General features: G+C 39.6%; 1 protein-coding gene across 6 annotated transcripts in view; it reads right to left on the reverse strand.

Annotated features, from left to right (window-relative positions):
- LOC115654988 (solute carrier family 22 member 15-like) overlaps positions 1-15,577 on the reverse strand; it is a 67,309-nt gene that overhangs the window by 15,316 nt on the left and 36,416 nt on the right. For all 6 annotated transcript variants that reach the window (XR_004001313.1, XM_030569935.1, XM_030569936.1 and 3 more), the window contains 2 exons: positions 13,247-13,332; positions 6,318-6,426 (listed from right to left, as the gene is read on the reverse strand). Coding sequence is in view for 5 of the 6 variants with exons in the window: in XM_030569935.1 (XP_030425795.1) it covers positions 6,318-6,426; positions 13,247-13,332 (195 nt within the window). In the remaining variant the exon portion in view is untranslated. The remainder of the gene's footprint in view (positions 1-6,317; positions 6,427-13,246; positions 13,333-15,577) is intronic.

A 15,577-nucleotide genomic window follows, 5' to 3' on the forward strand; every position in this document is an offset into this window, starting at 1 on the left:
GCATCGGCCTATGACAGGCCGAGCAGGGTTTGAAGCCCGCTGAACCAGGCATGTGCCCTGGTACCAGGCGAGGGGAAGGGGCTAACCACCGCTCCCTCTGAACTATCTACAATAACTACTACAGAACTAATAACTAAACACTAACTATACTTGAAGAAATCAAACTATATACACAATTACAATAGAAACGAGCGAATCGCTAGGGAAGTGGAGATCAGCTAAGCTGCGCTCCACTGTTCCAATGACCGACACGGGCGGTAAGAAGGAACTGAGGAGTGGAGGGGCCGGCAGGGGTATATATCTGGTACCACAGCGGCGCCACTCCAGGGGGCGCCCTGCCAGCCCACCGAGTGTTGCTAGGGTAAAAATCTCCGACGAACGTGCATGCAGCGTGCACACACCTAATTGGAATGGATATGAGCAAGCACTCGAAGAAGAACTGGTGTTTTCTGTTGAATAGGTGCTGTGTCTCTCTCTGAGGCCACTAAATATGAATGCCTTGAATATGGTCTGGAAACCAGGAAGGGGGATGCCACAGATGCCAAAAAGGCCACTGGACAGGTTTAGGACCCCAGTGACCTCCTGGCCACTGTGACAGACCGAGGCCAGTGGGGTACAGGAGTCTGGTAGAGGACAAATATACTGGTCATTGGATGAGTAGTTTTCTGTTCCCTGAGTGACCAGAGCAGGGGCTCCACTTGGGTAATCAGGAACCTGCTACAACCAATTAAGGTAGACGGGCTCATTAGAACACCTGCAGCCAATCAAGGCAGGCTAATCAGGGCACCTGGATTTAAAAAGGAGCTCACTCCAGTCAGGTGAGGGGAAGCCAGAGGAGAGGAAGTGCGTGTGAGGAGCTGGGAGCAAGAGGCACAAGGAGCTGAGAGTGAGAGGGTGCACTGCTGGAGGACTAAGGAGTACAAGTGTTATCAGACACCAGGAGGAAGGTCCTGTGGTGAGGATAAAGAAGGTGTTTGGAGGAGGCCATGGGGAAGTAGCCCAGGGAGTTGTACCTGTCATGCAGCTGTTACAAGAGGCTCTATAGACAGCTGCAATCCACAGGGCCCTGGGCTGGAACCTGAGGGTAGAGGTTGGGCCCGGGTTCCCCCCAAACCTCCCAACTCCTGATCAGACACAGGAGGAGTTGATCCAGACTGTGGGGAAGATCACTGAGGTGTGCAAATCTGCCAATAAGCGCAGGACCCACTAAGGTAGAGGAGGAACTTTGTCACACCACCCACTCGATAGTGCTCCAGCTGAATGATCCTTGGCAGGGTAAGTAGTGCCTCAGAGGGGAGTAGTGAGAGCAGTTGTGATGTTGGGAAATGTAGGATTCAACCTCCGATTCAGAGCAGGACAACTCTCCTTCCGTTGACTGATGGTGCCAGTGACTGGTGCTGAGTTGGAAAAGGAAGCCATGTAGCAAGTGTTGCAGGCTTCCCCTTTGATGGTACTGAAGGATGAGCCATATGAGGCAGTCAGGGCTGACCTGGCACAGAGTCCTGCAGCGATATTGTTGCAGCTCCCAGGTCTGCTGGTACTGAGAGCACAGATTCCTGCACTATTGGCAATATCAGTATTGAGAAGCTCAAGAGACCTCTGGCAGCAACAAATGTCTCCAGTGTAACTGGCACCATGACAGTGTCAGTACAGTGCGGTGCTGCAGATGTGGAAGTGCTCCCTTAGACTTCAGACTCAACAGTACCTGCCTTGGTCCTGGAGTCAATGGTCCCTGTTTCTGCATTGCCAGAGAAGAGATGTGCTTGGACTTTGGCAGCACTCTGCTCTTAACTGCACCTCTAGCAGATTTCAGTCCCAGAGATCTACTCTCAGCGGTCTATTTGGAGGCCTTATGCCTCTTCTTAGTCTATGGGGATGGTGAGCAGTGGCTGGACTCAGGCAAGCAGGAGATGCATTCTTCACTGAAGCCAAAGCACTCAGTTCCAAGTCCAACTGACCTGGCTCTGACGGAGGTCTGAAGCCCGCCTCCATAAGTAAAAACTTTAGTCTGTTTTCATGGCCCTTTTTTGTGTGAGGCTTAAAATCTCTGCAAATCTGGCAGCGATGCCAAACACTTCAAGTAGCCTAGGTGTGGGATGCTCACAGGCGGTGGCTTACTGCAGGAAACACAGGGCTTCAAGTCCAGTGACTGAGGCATCCCTCTGTACCGGGTATTGGATGAAATCATCAAGTGTGGTAACATTTAATCTAATTACACTAATAATTAACTAATAACTTTAATAATACTATAAAACCATTTGCAATAAAATCTAGAGAGAACCCTTGCAAAGGCAAGTCCGGGTAGTAAGAAAAAACTCCAGGGGCTTGAAGTCAGCTGGGCCCTTTATATTACTGTAACTGAGTCGCAGAGAAGCACACAGACACTGCAAGGGTTCACAGGTGGTAAGAAGGATCTAAGTGACAATTGGCCCTGCCTCCACACGTTATGACCTGGGAGTTGGGAGGTGGAGAAAAATCTAGGGTTGGGGTGCGGCTGCAACAGACATTACTGGCCAAAAGAATCATCTCACATGTGCCTGGGGTGTTTGTGCACCCAACAGTAGAATCAATATGAACAATCATTTGAAGAAGAAATAAGTGTTCTTAGTAGGTACTATAGCTTTGTGTTGGTTCTAGTAAACTATATTTCTGGACTGAGTCATTTTCTGCCATTGTTTCTATTATAGAATTAGTCTCTGGACCAGCAGGCAATGCATATCTGTTTTTTTGGTTGCTGGGTTTTTTTTTCCCCTATATTTTCTGGATGTTAGGAGGCATATTAAATGTCTATGGTACTAAATAGGTGTTAACTGAAATTAAAACCTGCATGTATTTTACTAGTAATAAAACTGAAGAAATGAATTATACTATGACATCTCTGGTTTCCTCTGTTTTTAAATTTTTGCTTTTGAACAAAATATTTAATTTAACAACATACAGCATAGTTACATTTCAATATAAAATGAGGAAAGGAATATTGAAGATGTCTGCAAAACTTCATAATACCACGAGGTGGTGCTAAAGTTTTGTTTTCAAATTAACCATCTGGCACAAAAATTGAAGTACTAGTGTGACATTTTTCTTGTATAAAATAATGAAAATATTTGAAACTGATTAAAATATCAATAATATATAAACAAACAATCACTAACCTGTAAATGAAAACATTTTTAGTATGGGACCTGCGATGCAATAACGTACTGTTTTATAAAACATAATCAAATTTCAAGAACGAAAATAGTTTAGAAAAATGGTACTCTTCCTTGTTCCACTCCTGCTCTCCACCTCTCCAGACATAACATGTGGTTATTTTTGTTCCAGAAATAAGTGTACAGATTCTCCAGGGGGACAGTGCTGTATCTGATTAACAAGCCCTGCCCCCCAATCACAAATGACTTATTTCAATTACAATTGAGTATTGGTATAATTCTCGGTAGAGCTGCTGCATATCTGGCAATAGCAGCAATATGACTAATGAAATAAAATGTTTAAACCATGTGATCACTGTGAAACAATCAAAAGCCAAGAAATTAAAAAACTTATCACTCCAAGCTTAACGGACACAATTCAGACTCAGGAAGAATGATAAGTACAGGACGAGGAGGCAAACATTAAAAATACACAACATTTTTGTAACAAAACCCAAATTCAACTAGTTTTCAGGTGATTTAGTTATAAACCTAAAACTTGGCCCAGGTTTTCAAACACAAGGATTTGTTTCATGTAAAGCTCCTCCCATGGTCTGTGACAGAAATTGCAAAATCCTGAAGAATCAGAGTGTACAGATCTCCTTCAGTTGTGATATCTTATAAGCTTAGAATAATGATGAACCTTTAGTGCTAAGTGCAGTTCAAGGTGTTGGTCACCATTTGTAAAAGCTCTGACTATCTACGCTCTCCTGACCTCTACAGCTAATGAAGTCATCAAACTGATTTTTACTATTTGAACTCTGAACATTATTGTCTGGTGTTTGGTCCAACCTCTTCCAACCTCTCTCACTCACATTCCTTCCACTAACATCCTCACTCTCCTTGTCTGCTTCTCCTTCCTTCCCCATTTCACTCAGCATCCCCTTTTCTTACTATTTACTCACCTCCTACTGCTATTTCTCCCTACCCTCTAATAAAGAAAAATGAATAAAAGGAAAAAGAACAGGAGCTAACAAGCTGTGTGCCTACCATATTTCTGATGACTCTGCTTATACATGGTTGCCCCTCACCTTTTTTCTCTTTATCATTTTATTGTCCTTTCTGACTATAAGCTTTCTGGAGAAGGAATCATATCTTACTTTGTGTTTGTTTACACAGCAGCAAGCACAATAGGACTCAAATTCTGATCAGCATTTTTGGGGCACTACTCCCATATAAATGATATTTTGGCAGCAGAGGGGGAGAACAGGAAGGGTATTGTGTACTTCACTTCTGTAACTTGGCTGTTAACTTACTTCTGATAACAGGTGTGATAGCTTTTGTCAACCTATTGTGAATTATTTAATATATGGTTGGTATTTCAGTTCACTTGTTTGCATATTATATATCTGTTAAACAATATGTGGTTGCTAAGGCTCTATATAAATTATTTGTTAAAAATTTTTAATTAAATAACAAGAAGGTATAAATAAGTAACTGTTTTTCAAAAGACATCACATAATTACTATATAGGGGACTTTAATTATACAGCAGTGTTATAAGAACTCAGCTTTTTATTACATGTGCCATATCAAAGAATTAAGTTAAAATGTTCTTCCATCATGTTAATTAAGGTGTTTTGTATAAGAGCAAGACAAAGGAGAAAATCATGGAGTAGAAATTTGTTTTTATGAATAAGAATTTTACTAATAAAATTAGTGATGGAAATACGAAAAATATATCTAGGGTTAGTTATATTTAATTAGGGAAGGATTTTTGTTTTCCATATTTTTAAAGTGGATTTAGTTTTTGTGAAAGTTGCCAGTTCAAAAGCTATGGGGAATGAAGTCCTCAACCCATCAAATGGTGTAGAACATGTGTCCGACATAAAAAGTATATTTAAGTAATAAATTTTACTATCAGTCGTTTTGATAAGTATGAAATCATGTTATTTTACTAAAAAATTAACAAACAGAAATTATAATAACCCAGCCACCAGTCAACTCCTTTTGTGTGAAAATTGTTTACATCTACAAACATGCTTTATCAACTGTTTCAGACTCTTTAGCCTAACTAAAAGAAGGCTGAGGGGAGATATGATTGTTCTCTATAAATACATCAGACAGAGCAATACCAGGGAGGGGGAGGAGTTATTTAAGTTCGGTGCCAATGCTGACACATGAACAAACAGATATAAACTGACCATCAGTTAGTTTAGGCTTGAAATTAGACTTCCATCAGAGAAGTGAAATTCTAGAAGAGCCTTCCAAGGGAAGTAGTTGGAGCAAAAAATCTAACTGGCTTCAAGAATGAGCTTGATAAGTTTATGGAGGGTATAGTACAGCGAAACTGCTACAGTAGCATGTAGCTGATCTGTGACTACTAGTAGAAAGTATCTCCAACAGCCAGTAATGGGACCCTAATTGAAGAGGGTTCAGTGTTACTACAGAGAATTCTTTCCCAGCTATCTGGCTGCTGGGCCAGGGCACCACCAGGTTAGATTGGCAGACATCCTGGGTTTTTTGCCTTTGGCTGCAGCACAGGGCATGAGTCACTTGCAGGTTTAAACTCATCTTAATGGTGGATTCTCTGAAACTGAAGTTTTTAAATCATGATTTGAGGACTTCAGTAACTCAGCCAGAGCTTATGGGTCTATTACAGGAGTGAGTGGGGCAAGATTCTGTGGCCTGTAATTTGCAGGAGGTCAGACTAGAGAAGGGGTTCTCAAACTTCATTGCACTGTGACCCCCTTCTGACAACAAAAATTACTACACAACCCCAGGATGGAGGAGTGAAGCCTGAGCCTGCCTCAGCCCCACCATCCCAGGTGTGGAGGCCAAAGCCAAACCGCACTGCCCCAGGCGGGAGTGGGGGCAAAGCCTAAGCCCAAGGGCTTCAGCCTCAGGCAGTGGGGTTCAGCTTCAGCCCCAGGCCCCAGCAAGTCTAAGACAGCCCTGGTGACCTCATTAAAATGGGGTCTCAACTCACTTTGGGGTCCAGTCCCACAGTTTGACAACTACTGGACTAGATGATCATGATGGTCCCGTCTGGCCTTAAAGTCTATGAATCTAAATATTTTTATTTGAGCCAAGGTTAACAATTAATGCAGTAATACAAATTTAAACAAATCATTAGCCAGAAGTTATATTTCCTATGCCAAAAATGATTCAGATCTAAATTTTCAATTACCTCACTACTGTTGGGTAGAGTTCAGAAGTATAAATATACACTATGTTGAAGGCAGCACTGATGGTCAATTTTCCACACAAAGCTAACAGAGTTGGACTGAAGAAAAAACCTTTGGAAGAGAGAAAATAAATAAATGTGAATATAAAGAAATATGTACACTTCTCTGGGTTTTTTTGTACTAAGTTGAAAATATGGCCTTTTTCAAGCGACTTAAAAATAAGTATAGCATTTATTTTTTGCTACTAAAGTTTGTTCTTCCAGTATAAAAGCTATGTGTCCTGTCACTTAACAAATATCCTCCTGAACTGGGATAGGAAGGAATTAAAGACCTCTTTTCTGTAGAAAAAAAATTCCCCACAGTTCATTAATTACGTGTAGACCTTTTAAAAAAAAATATTTTAAACCACTTGTAAATAGGTTTTGCATAGGAATATTTTTTATAAATGTATTGTCTGACCTTGTGCATTCCCTGTGGGATCATAAATTGATGCTCCAGGTGATGTACTCAAATTTATGATGCTACTTCGGCCATGGCTACACTTACAGTTCTGCAGCGCTGGTAGTTACAGCTGTGTTCGTACAGCTGTGTAGGGCCAGCGCTGCAGTGTGGCCACACTGACAGCTACCAGTGCTGCAGTGTGGCCACATTTGCAGCGCTGTTGGGAGTGGTGCATTGTGGGCAGCTATCCCAGCATTCAAGTGGCTGCAACGTGCTTTTCAAAAGAGGGGGGTGGGGTGGAATGTGACAGGGAGCGTGGGGGAGACAATTTTGGAGCTGACACTGTTCTCAGCTCCCTGCCTTGCAAGTTCTAAGGACTGGAAGACACACACTGCCTACCTTCAATCATTTTAAAAGTTCTGACCCCTTCCCTCACCCCTCTCTTATTCACTAAATGCAAATTATGCACTCCTAAATAGCCGTCAGACCAGAGAAGCATCTGCTCAACACGGACTCCCCCTCCCCGCCGTGTGAGCGTGTTGTTTCTCTCTTCAAGCAAACAGCTGTGAACATTCCAAAGGAATTCCCCTGCCTGCCTCCGCTCGCTCAGCAAACAGGAGCTGTGTTTGTTTTTTAAATAAGCAGTTTGGCTGAACTCCGAGCTCCCTCTTTCTTCCGGTTTGTTGTGGACAGGAATTCTGGGATACCTCCTTATACCCCGGAGACCAATAAAAGTGCTGGTGGTGTCCACACTTGCTGACCAGCGCTGCATCACCAGCGCTGGAATCGCTACACCCGAGGCACGACCGGGTGTACAGCCAGCGCTGCAAGCAGGGAGTTGCAGTGCTGGCTGTGCTTTGCAAGTGTGGCCACATCCTGAGTTGCAGCGCTGTAACCCCCTCACCAGCACTGCAACTCTCCAGCGTAGCCAAGCCCTTCATCACATATACAGGACTTCATCACACTGACATACGTTTTTCTGATAACTAAAATCCTTGCCTCCAGAGAAAACACATATTCTGTTTTGTGACTAAGATGTACATTTCTGACCAAGAAGTCTCTACTAATGCTTTTTGGGAAACCCAAGGTTACTAGCAATAATAATGACATGAGCGAGGGAGAGAAAAAAAAAGAAAAGGTGGGACTTTTTAAGGTAAAAATTAAATAAAAATATGAATGTATTATGAACAGGGCAGGCTCCAGGCACCAGCCCAGCAAGCAGCTGCTTGGGGCGGCCAATGGAGAGGGGTGGCACGTCCGGGTCTTCGGCGGCCATTTGGCGGCGAGTCCCTCATTCCCTCTCGGAGCGAAGGACCAGCCGCCGAATTGCGGCCAAAGACTGAAGCAGCGACGGTAGAGCTGTAGATCACAATTGTGGTGCTTTTTTTTTTTGCTGCTTGGGGAGGCAAAAACCCTGGAGCCGGCCCTGATTATGAAATACAAAATCATGGACTATGTGACTGAATTCATAAGCCTATTCAATCTAAAGACATACATGGTCTAAAAGTTTGAAATTCTGTAAGTAAAAACAAGAACACTGTAATTGATACCCTAGTCTACTAACTAGATAGGCCTACTACTCCCTTGTATTTTTCCTTAGATAACAACACACTTTTACCAACTTATTTGCCTTTCACTAAACACACACTCAATTGATGCTATATTGACTGGAGAAGAGTGCAGATCTTTTAAAATCTGAAAGAATCCAGTTTAACTCTCCTGTTAACATGATTTTACTTCTACCATTTTGATGAAACAAACTGTGACACAAACTCATTTGTAAAAAGATGTTTTGGGTAGAAATCTGGATCTTCAATTTTACTTGCTAGAAAAGAAGGAAAAAAGTCAGAATTATGTTCCAAGAACTGTATTTCAGATTCTTCCTCCATTTCTGGGTTCAACTTCTTTGGATCAAGTCATGTTGGCTAAGTAGTGGAAAAGATAGTTTCTCAATTGTTTTTTATTTTGTCCTGGTATGATTCCAATTCTTTTTAACTGGATCAAGCCAGATTTCTACTGGACCTGAAATACTAGTGTTATCAGCATATACACTGGAACTCTGAAACTTCCTTCTATTGCTTTTCCAAGTTTCATGTCTTCCTGCAGAAACCATTGTAATGTAAAGGGGATACAAAGGTTATTCAAAAAATCTTCCACGTGCTCAATGCAAATATCAACATACATCTAGTAGCTGGATGCAAACACAGAAACCCAGTCTTCCTGATAATTCCACTGAGTGTCACTGGGAAACTGGGGAATCAATTTTCTTTTTTTCAATCAACAAATCATGAGACTGATGGTGTTTACAACACTTTTTAAACTCCACAGTGCATTTTAGAACTTCAAATATTACTGCTTTTTCAGTGAGGCTTAAATGATGTGCTGAACAGCCATACATTAGACATTTAGGATTATTATACCTGAGATGTTATAATGTTATTGCTCAGGCAAAACACAAAAGACTCACTTGCAATATTTCCCTTTGCATTCCTGGATGGCATCATTAGCAACTCGGGCACAATATTCCATGATCTTTTTTTCAGAAGTATTAGACAGTATTGAATACAGTTTCTCCTGAATGGATGTTGATAGCCATTAGTGAGGCAATTCTAATTTTTAACCAGCAATTTCACATCAAGTGTCAAAATGAAACCTTTCAGTTCTTCCTTTATTTCTTCACCTGAAGCACCTTTTAGCAGTCCTGTGAATTTAAATCTGTCTGGAGGAATATACCCAAAGGAAAGTTTTTCACATATTTCTGAAAATGGGTAATTTTGTGCTACTATTTTGGGCAGAATTCTGTGAAAATTATGTTAGAAAATAAGAAAGTTCCAAGTTTCTTATCAAGCTCAAATCTTTGCCATTCAGTTATTTTTTATGGTATAATCACCAATTGGTTGACCTTTGCAATTTTTTGTGTGTCAGAGATGACCAGAGATTGCTCATAAATGAAGCTGATATTAGGCAGCTGCTGGAGCACCTGGAATAGTCACTATGACTATGCTTTTATGATAATTGCATCAAAAATGTTGCACATGAAGGATCATCATACACATTAATATTTTACTCTTCTGCTTCAGTAGGCAAAGTTTCATTCAACGGCACTTTCCATCTTGAAGAACCCAAATATGTGTTTATATTTTACTTTAGAAGAACTAACCATGCAGGAAAGTGTAACCCTCAAAGTCCCTATTACACAGATTAAAATTCTGTCTGGCACTCACAATCAAACACTAGAAAAAGTCCCAGGATATGATTAATTCAATATGAATTGCTTTTTAAAAAAATGTTCCCTCCCAGATATACAAAATAACTTTCAACTTCAGTGGAACATTGACATCAATGGAAGAGCTGCACAAGTTAAAAGAACGTTCATGTGTACTACCACACAAATCTGAGTAAGTAATTTTCTCCTGGTTGGAACTTACTACCTTTGTTCACCAGAGTACATTACGAGAGACGAAAATGAAGGAAGCTGCTCCCACCTCTTAGAATCATTTTTGAAACCAAATAAAATTATAGCTTAGTTTGCCCAACCTTCCAACTCAGAGTCCCTATGAATGAATGTCTTAATCCTAAAATAATGGGAAGGAGAAGTGGAGGGGGGACTATAAGAGAGTTCTAACTGTATTTTAATTTTAATGACTGAAGAGTTGTAATTTGTCTTATTCCACATGTGAACTTATTTGGATCTATTTTGGTTGATATACAAGCTGAGCTATCTAGAAATCAAGTTTCTGACAGATGAAGGCATGAAGTGCGTGTGTTTAGGACCTAATTATAAATTTAAATCCACTATAATAAAATCAAGATTTTTGTGTTAAATACTTCAAGGAATGCAGACTCAGGCTAATAAACATTGCTTTGTTCTAATAACTACAAGGTCAAATTAGAGAGGGAATAATCCTCACTTCATGCTGGGAACTGAATCAGACTGTATGATGCTGAGAGCTGAATGGTTTAACTGACTACAATCATTCTGGGCCAAGAACCAACTTTACTCAGACTAGGCTAGAAACTGACACACATGGTAACTTTATCAGTTAACCACAACATCGAAACTCCAAACAGAGTAGGTTTTATGAAATTCAGCAGTGCTTCAGCAACCATTACTCTGTGCTAGTGCACTATCTTTAAAGATGATTTTTTTTTAACTCTTGCTTTGACACATGGATGAACAGATCATCATACTGTTTTTAAAAAATCATCAGAAAAAGTAAAAAATTAGTCTGGATTGAAAGGGACTGAAATGAAAGTCAGTCAGTCACATAAAATAGCAGAAACTACTAGTTATTTTGGCCTGCATATCAAACACAGATATTACTTTTTCTTAAATCAGTGTATTTTAAAAAGTGGTTCGAATTCAGTGCCTATGGAAAGCTGATATTCGGGGCTGCAGCCCCACATTAGCAGAATAAGATACCTGTTCCGCTGAAACTGACATCAATGTTATATGGTTTTAATAAATGTTTGATCCTTCACTTGCTCAGGGGTATAATATAAACTGAGGCTGCAATTGCTCAATGCAGTTTAATACTTCAGACTGAGTGCTCTTACATTCTATTACTATTGTACTGAAGTGTGTTACATCTTAGCCTCCTCAAGCACTCATGCAAATGAGATGTGTATCTCATGAGGCTATCCCATTAGGAAAAATTTTACATTAAAAAGGAAAAAAATGCTTACTTGTAATTCTGTTTCTCTGAAGATATAATTCCAAAAAGATTTCCACTTCTAAGCCTTAGGTCATTACCTCAAGCCTGGAAGAACTCCCTCAGCACTTAAATAATTTTGACCCTTGAGGTTCGAAGTACCAGGATAGAGAGAGAGTCAGGTCCCCTACTGGCTGTTGCATGCTGGATATAAATACTTCTCTTTGAACATTCCAGTCAGTTCCTTTGGTTTCACAGGACATAAAACTCTCAGGATGGTCATCCAATTAAAAATGGTTAATTAGGACTCAAAATAAGTCCCACCCCCAAAACACAAAAACTAAGTGCAAACACTGAGGCACCTTAAAAAGGGACTAAACCCCAAATTCTGGGGGAGTTACAATCACTGAATGAGAATTCCTTTGTAAAGGTATCTCCAGAGAGCAAGACTTACAAGTAAGTAATTCTTTCTCCTCTAAAGATCTTATCCACAAGGATTCTTACTACTAAACAGTAGGAACTGGGGTGAATGTCCCAAAAGAAAAAAAAAGGTAAGGTTGATACATGCAGCAACAACATGGCTATTGCCAATAACAGGAAGCAGCCTTAGCTTTAATTACGACTGAGTTCAGCACTTTGGTAACAATCACCTATCTGGTCTTGGTCAGGGGAAGGATCTACACCAGCATGCGAGGTGTTAGCATTGAGTCCTGGAGCTCAAACGCTGTGGCTAGGTCAGGTTTACACTTTGAGAATTTACCCTTTGCAGTGCTCTGGTCTGGCCTTGGGCTAGACTTAGAGAAATCCCTAGGATGCCTTTAAGAGGGATTTCAGGCACTCCAATATCTTTTTCAGTAAACTGGGTAACATCAGCAGGCAAATTTGACATACCCACATATCAAGGTCAACTCCTAGGCAAATGACACATCAAATACAGTTATGCAAACTGGACATAATCACGTTGCACTAATGTTTCAAATGTTCACAGCACTTAAAACTACACCTCTACCCCAATATAACGCTGTTCTCGGGAGCCAAAAAATCTTACCAAGTTATAGGCGAAATCGCGTTATATCGAACTTGCTTTGATCTGCTGGACTGCGCAGCCCCACAACCCCCGGAGCACTGCTTTACCGCATTATATTTGAATTTGTGGTATATCGGGTATATTGGGATAGAGGTGTACAATCCCTTTCTAGTTTCCATTCTCATATTATATTCTATTCAGTACAAACTAAAAATTCATATAGACAATGACTTGTTTATAATGCTCTATATTCTATATGCTGAAATGTAAGTACAATATTTATATTCCAATTGATTTATTTTACAATTATATGGTAAAATGAGAAAGTAAGCAATTTTTCAGTAATTATTTGCTGTGATACTTTTATATTTTTATGTCTGATTTTGTAAGCAAGTAGTTTTTAAGAGAGATGCAACTTTGGGGATACGCAAGACAAATCACGCTCCTGAAAGGGGTACAGTTGTCTAGAAAGGTTGGGAGCCTCTGCCAAACAGTATCTCAATAGTAACACTACTACTTTGTAACATTAAGTAAAATAAAATGTACATATGAGTAGATAGCTCAAGATTCTACAATGAATCTGGTAGGATTTTTTTAAAACTACTGTAATAATTGTAAAAATACTATTTGTCACAACTTTATTCAATAGTTTGTACCATGTCCAGTTCTAATGCAATCAGAATATCTCCAAAATATACAGAGACTTTACTAGCCCCCTACTATTTCCTAACAAATTAGTTGAGTTTAATTGTAAAACCGTTATCTGTAGATAGACTAGCTCAAGTTTACTTAGACAACAGTACATACTCACCAGAATTATCAGGTAAAAAGATGGTAAATATACATGCAAACCCAGCAAATATCAGAAAAGAAGTTGTAGTTTTACGTCTTCCAGACCTAAAAGGAAAAAGAGCACATGGTTAGATAAGGTTAAAATCTAAACTCATCAAGACAGAAAACCTGCCGTTTTGTAACTGTCAGTGAAAAGCCCAGGGCTGTAATAATAATTATTATAGACATATTGTACCATGTTTCAGACAGTGGTTTCAGTTACGTAATTACATATTTTTTTAATTACAGTGCATTACTATTCACAGAAACTGTTTTCAAGCAAAATGTTTGATTTTTTCTCTAAAAAGTTCATGGTTCATGAAAACTGTCAGCTTCTGCAACAAATGAGCGAGGGGGTCCTACAAACAACAGCCTTATTTACTATACAGTCTTGATTCATTCTGTGAGCACAATCCATTCTGTGCAAAGAATGAGGCTGGGATCCTGTGGAAAATATAATACATGATCGAGTAATTAAGAGATTATATAATAATGCATACACACAAGGGGACTGAATTAAGGCTGGATAGGCAACCTTCATTCTGGCCTTTCTAACCCGAGTGCTTGATTGTGCAACCTTAATAGTCTTTTACATAGTTTTTGTTGTAATATAAAGTAAAAAGTATAAAATACATTTTATATTTAAATCTTGACAAGAATACATACGACTCCACAAAGGCTATTTCCATACCTGTTTATGCTGGAATAAAAGTGAAGTGGACCTGACTGAGAAGAACCAGCCAACAGTCACATTTGCAATATTATATTATATACAACTGATATTAATTTACAAAGGATTACAAATATATTTTAATCTCAGTCTAAGTTAGAAAATCACTGATAGTTCATCTGAAAAGTTAAATATATTTCTAGAATAGGGAACAGGCCTATTACTCAGTTTACACTGTAAAATATATTAGCTATATCTACATATTTGTCTTAGCAGCAGGAGAATTTTGGATTCTTTACAATCAACATAGAACATTTGCGTATAAATGATCCTTTTCACCCTTTTGAAACAAAATGTAACTATCTTAATGCACTGCAGATTAAGCTTAATACCAAACTTCAGGCTACCTGGCTTGTTACAGATATCTTTTAAACTTTTATAACTACATACATCACTATGCCCTCATAATAATAGATAAAAAAAAAAGTTCTCAAATACAGATGAATATATTTTCAACAAATTGTGCAGGGACTAAGCCACTAATGTCCCATGAATGTGTGTTAAGCAGTTTAAACTGGAGTCCTTGATCATTTTAGTTTGGCAATCTTATAAGCTCAGTGAGCTTTTCCTCAAAACTTATATGTAAAATCCTGGCCCCAATTAAGTCAGTGGAGTTTGCCACTGATGTAAATAGGGCCAGGACTTCACACAAAGTTCCTTGAATGGCAGTTGGGCTGCAGTCCTACATAGCTGCGGATTTCTAGAGCTAGTGCTTAGCTTTTGGCACTGACAAAAATTTCTATAACAGAGGGCCTCCAAATATGGAGAGAAATATGAAAAATTATGGACGAAGTGATTATGACTTTAATAATACTAAACTAGTTTTTATTCGTAACTGGCTTCATTTTTAATGCTTGATAAAAACAAGCTAAGTTCAAAGTTTTTGCTACTTCAATTTGTTTAGTTATTTGGGTGTAAAATTTCTAACTGAGATATGACTCCTGTGGGAATTCTGCACCACAGAATTAATGTCCCCCAACAAATTTCTTTGTCTCTCCATACAAAGCCCCTCTACAATTAGATCCTGCTGGAATGAGCCTGCCTTCCCAAACCTGGTGCACCTAGCACAGAGTGGCAGGGCCTGGAGTGTTTCTGGAACAGGCCTGGCCCTTGCACTGTGTCAGGGTTGGGTGCAGCCTCACCACTGAGTCCCTGCCCAGAAGTGGGAGGGCTGCAAGCTGATCTCCCAGCGCCATGCAGCCAGTGGCCTGTGCGCCTCACTGCCACACTGGAACCTTCATATTTATTTATTGACAAAATTTGCAGAATATTTTTTTAAATATTGTGCGCAGAATTTTTAATTTTTTGGTACAGAATTTCCTCAAGAATATGATATATAAAAAGAGTATTCTATCCATAATGACAATTATTTTACTCAGATTTTTCCAAAAAATAAAGTTCATCCTTAGGCTGACACTAAACATTGAAAAATTCAAGCTAATAGGACAAAATTAGATGACACCAAAAAGGGAGGAGTGGAAAATGCTAAACACATTCCTACCTTAAGTACAGGAGGCCCTACAATTAACTGCCTCCCAAGAGAAAGACAAAGAGCGAGAGGTAACATCTTTTATTGGACCA

Source organism: Gopherus evgoodei, chromosome 7, assembly GCF_007399415.2.
Source record: "Gopherus evgoodei ecotype Sinaloan lineage chromosome 7, rGopEvg1_v1.p, whole genome shotgun sequence".
Taxonomy (NCBI): domain Eukaryota; kingdom Metazoa; phylum Chordata; order Testudines; family Testudinidae; genus Gopherus; species Gopherus evgoodei.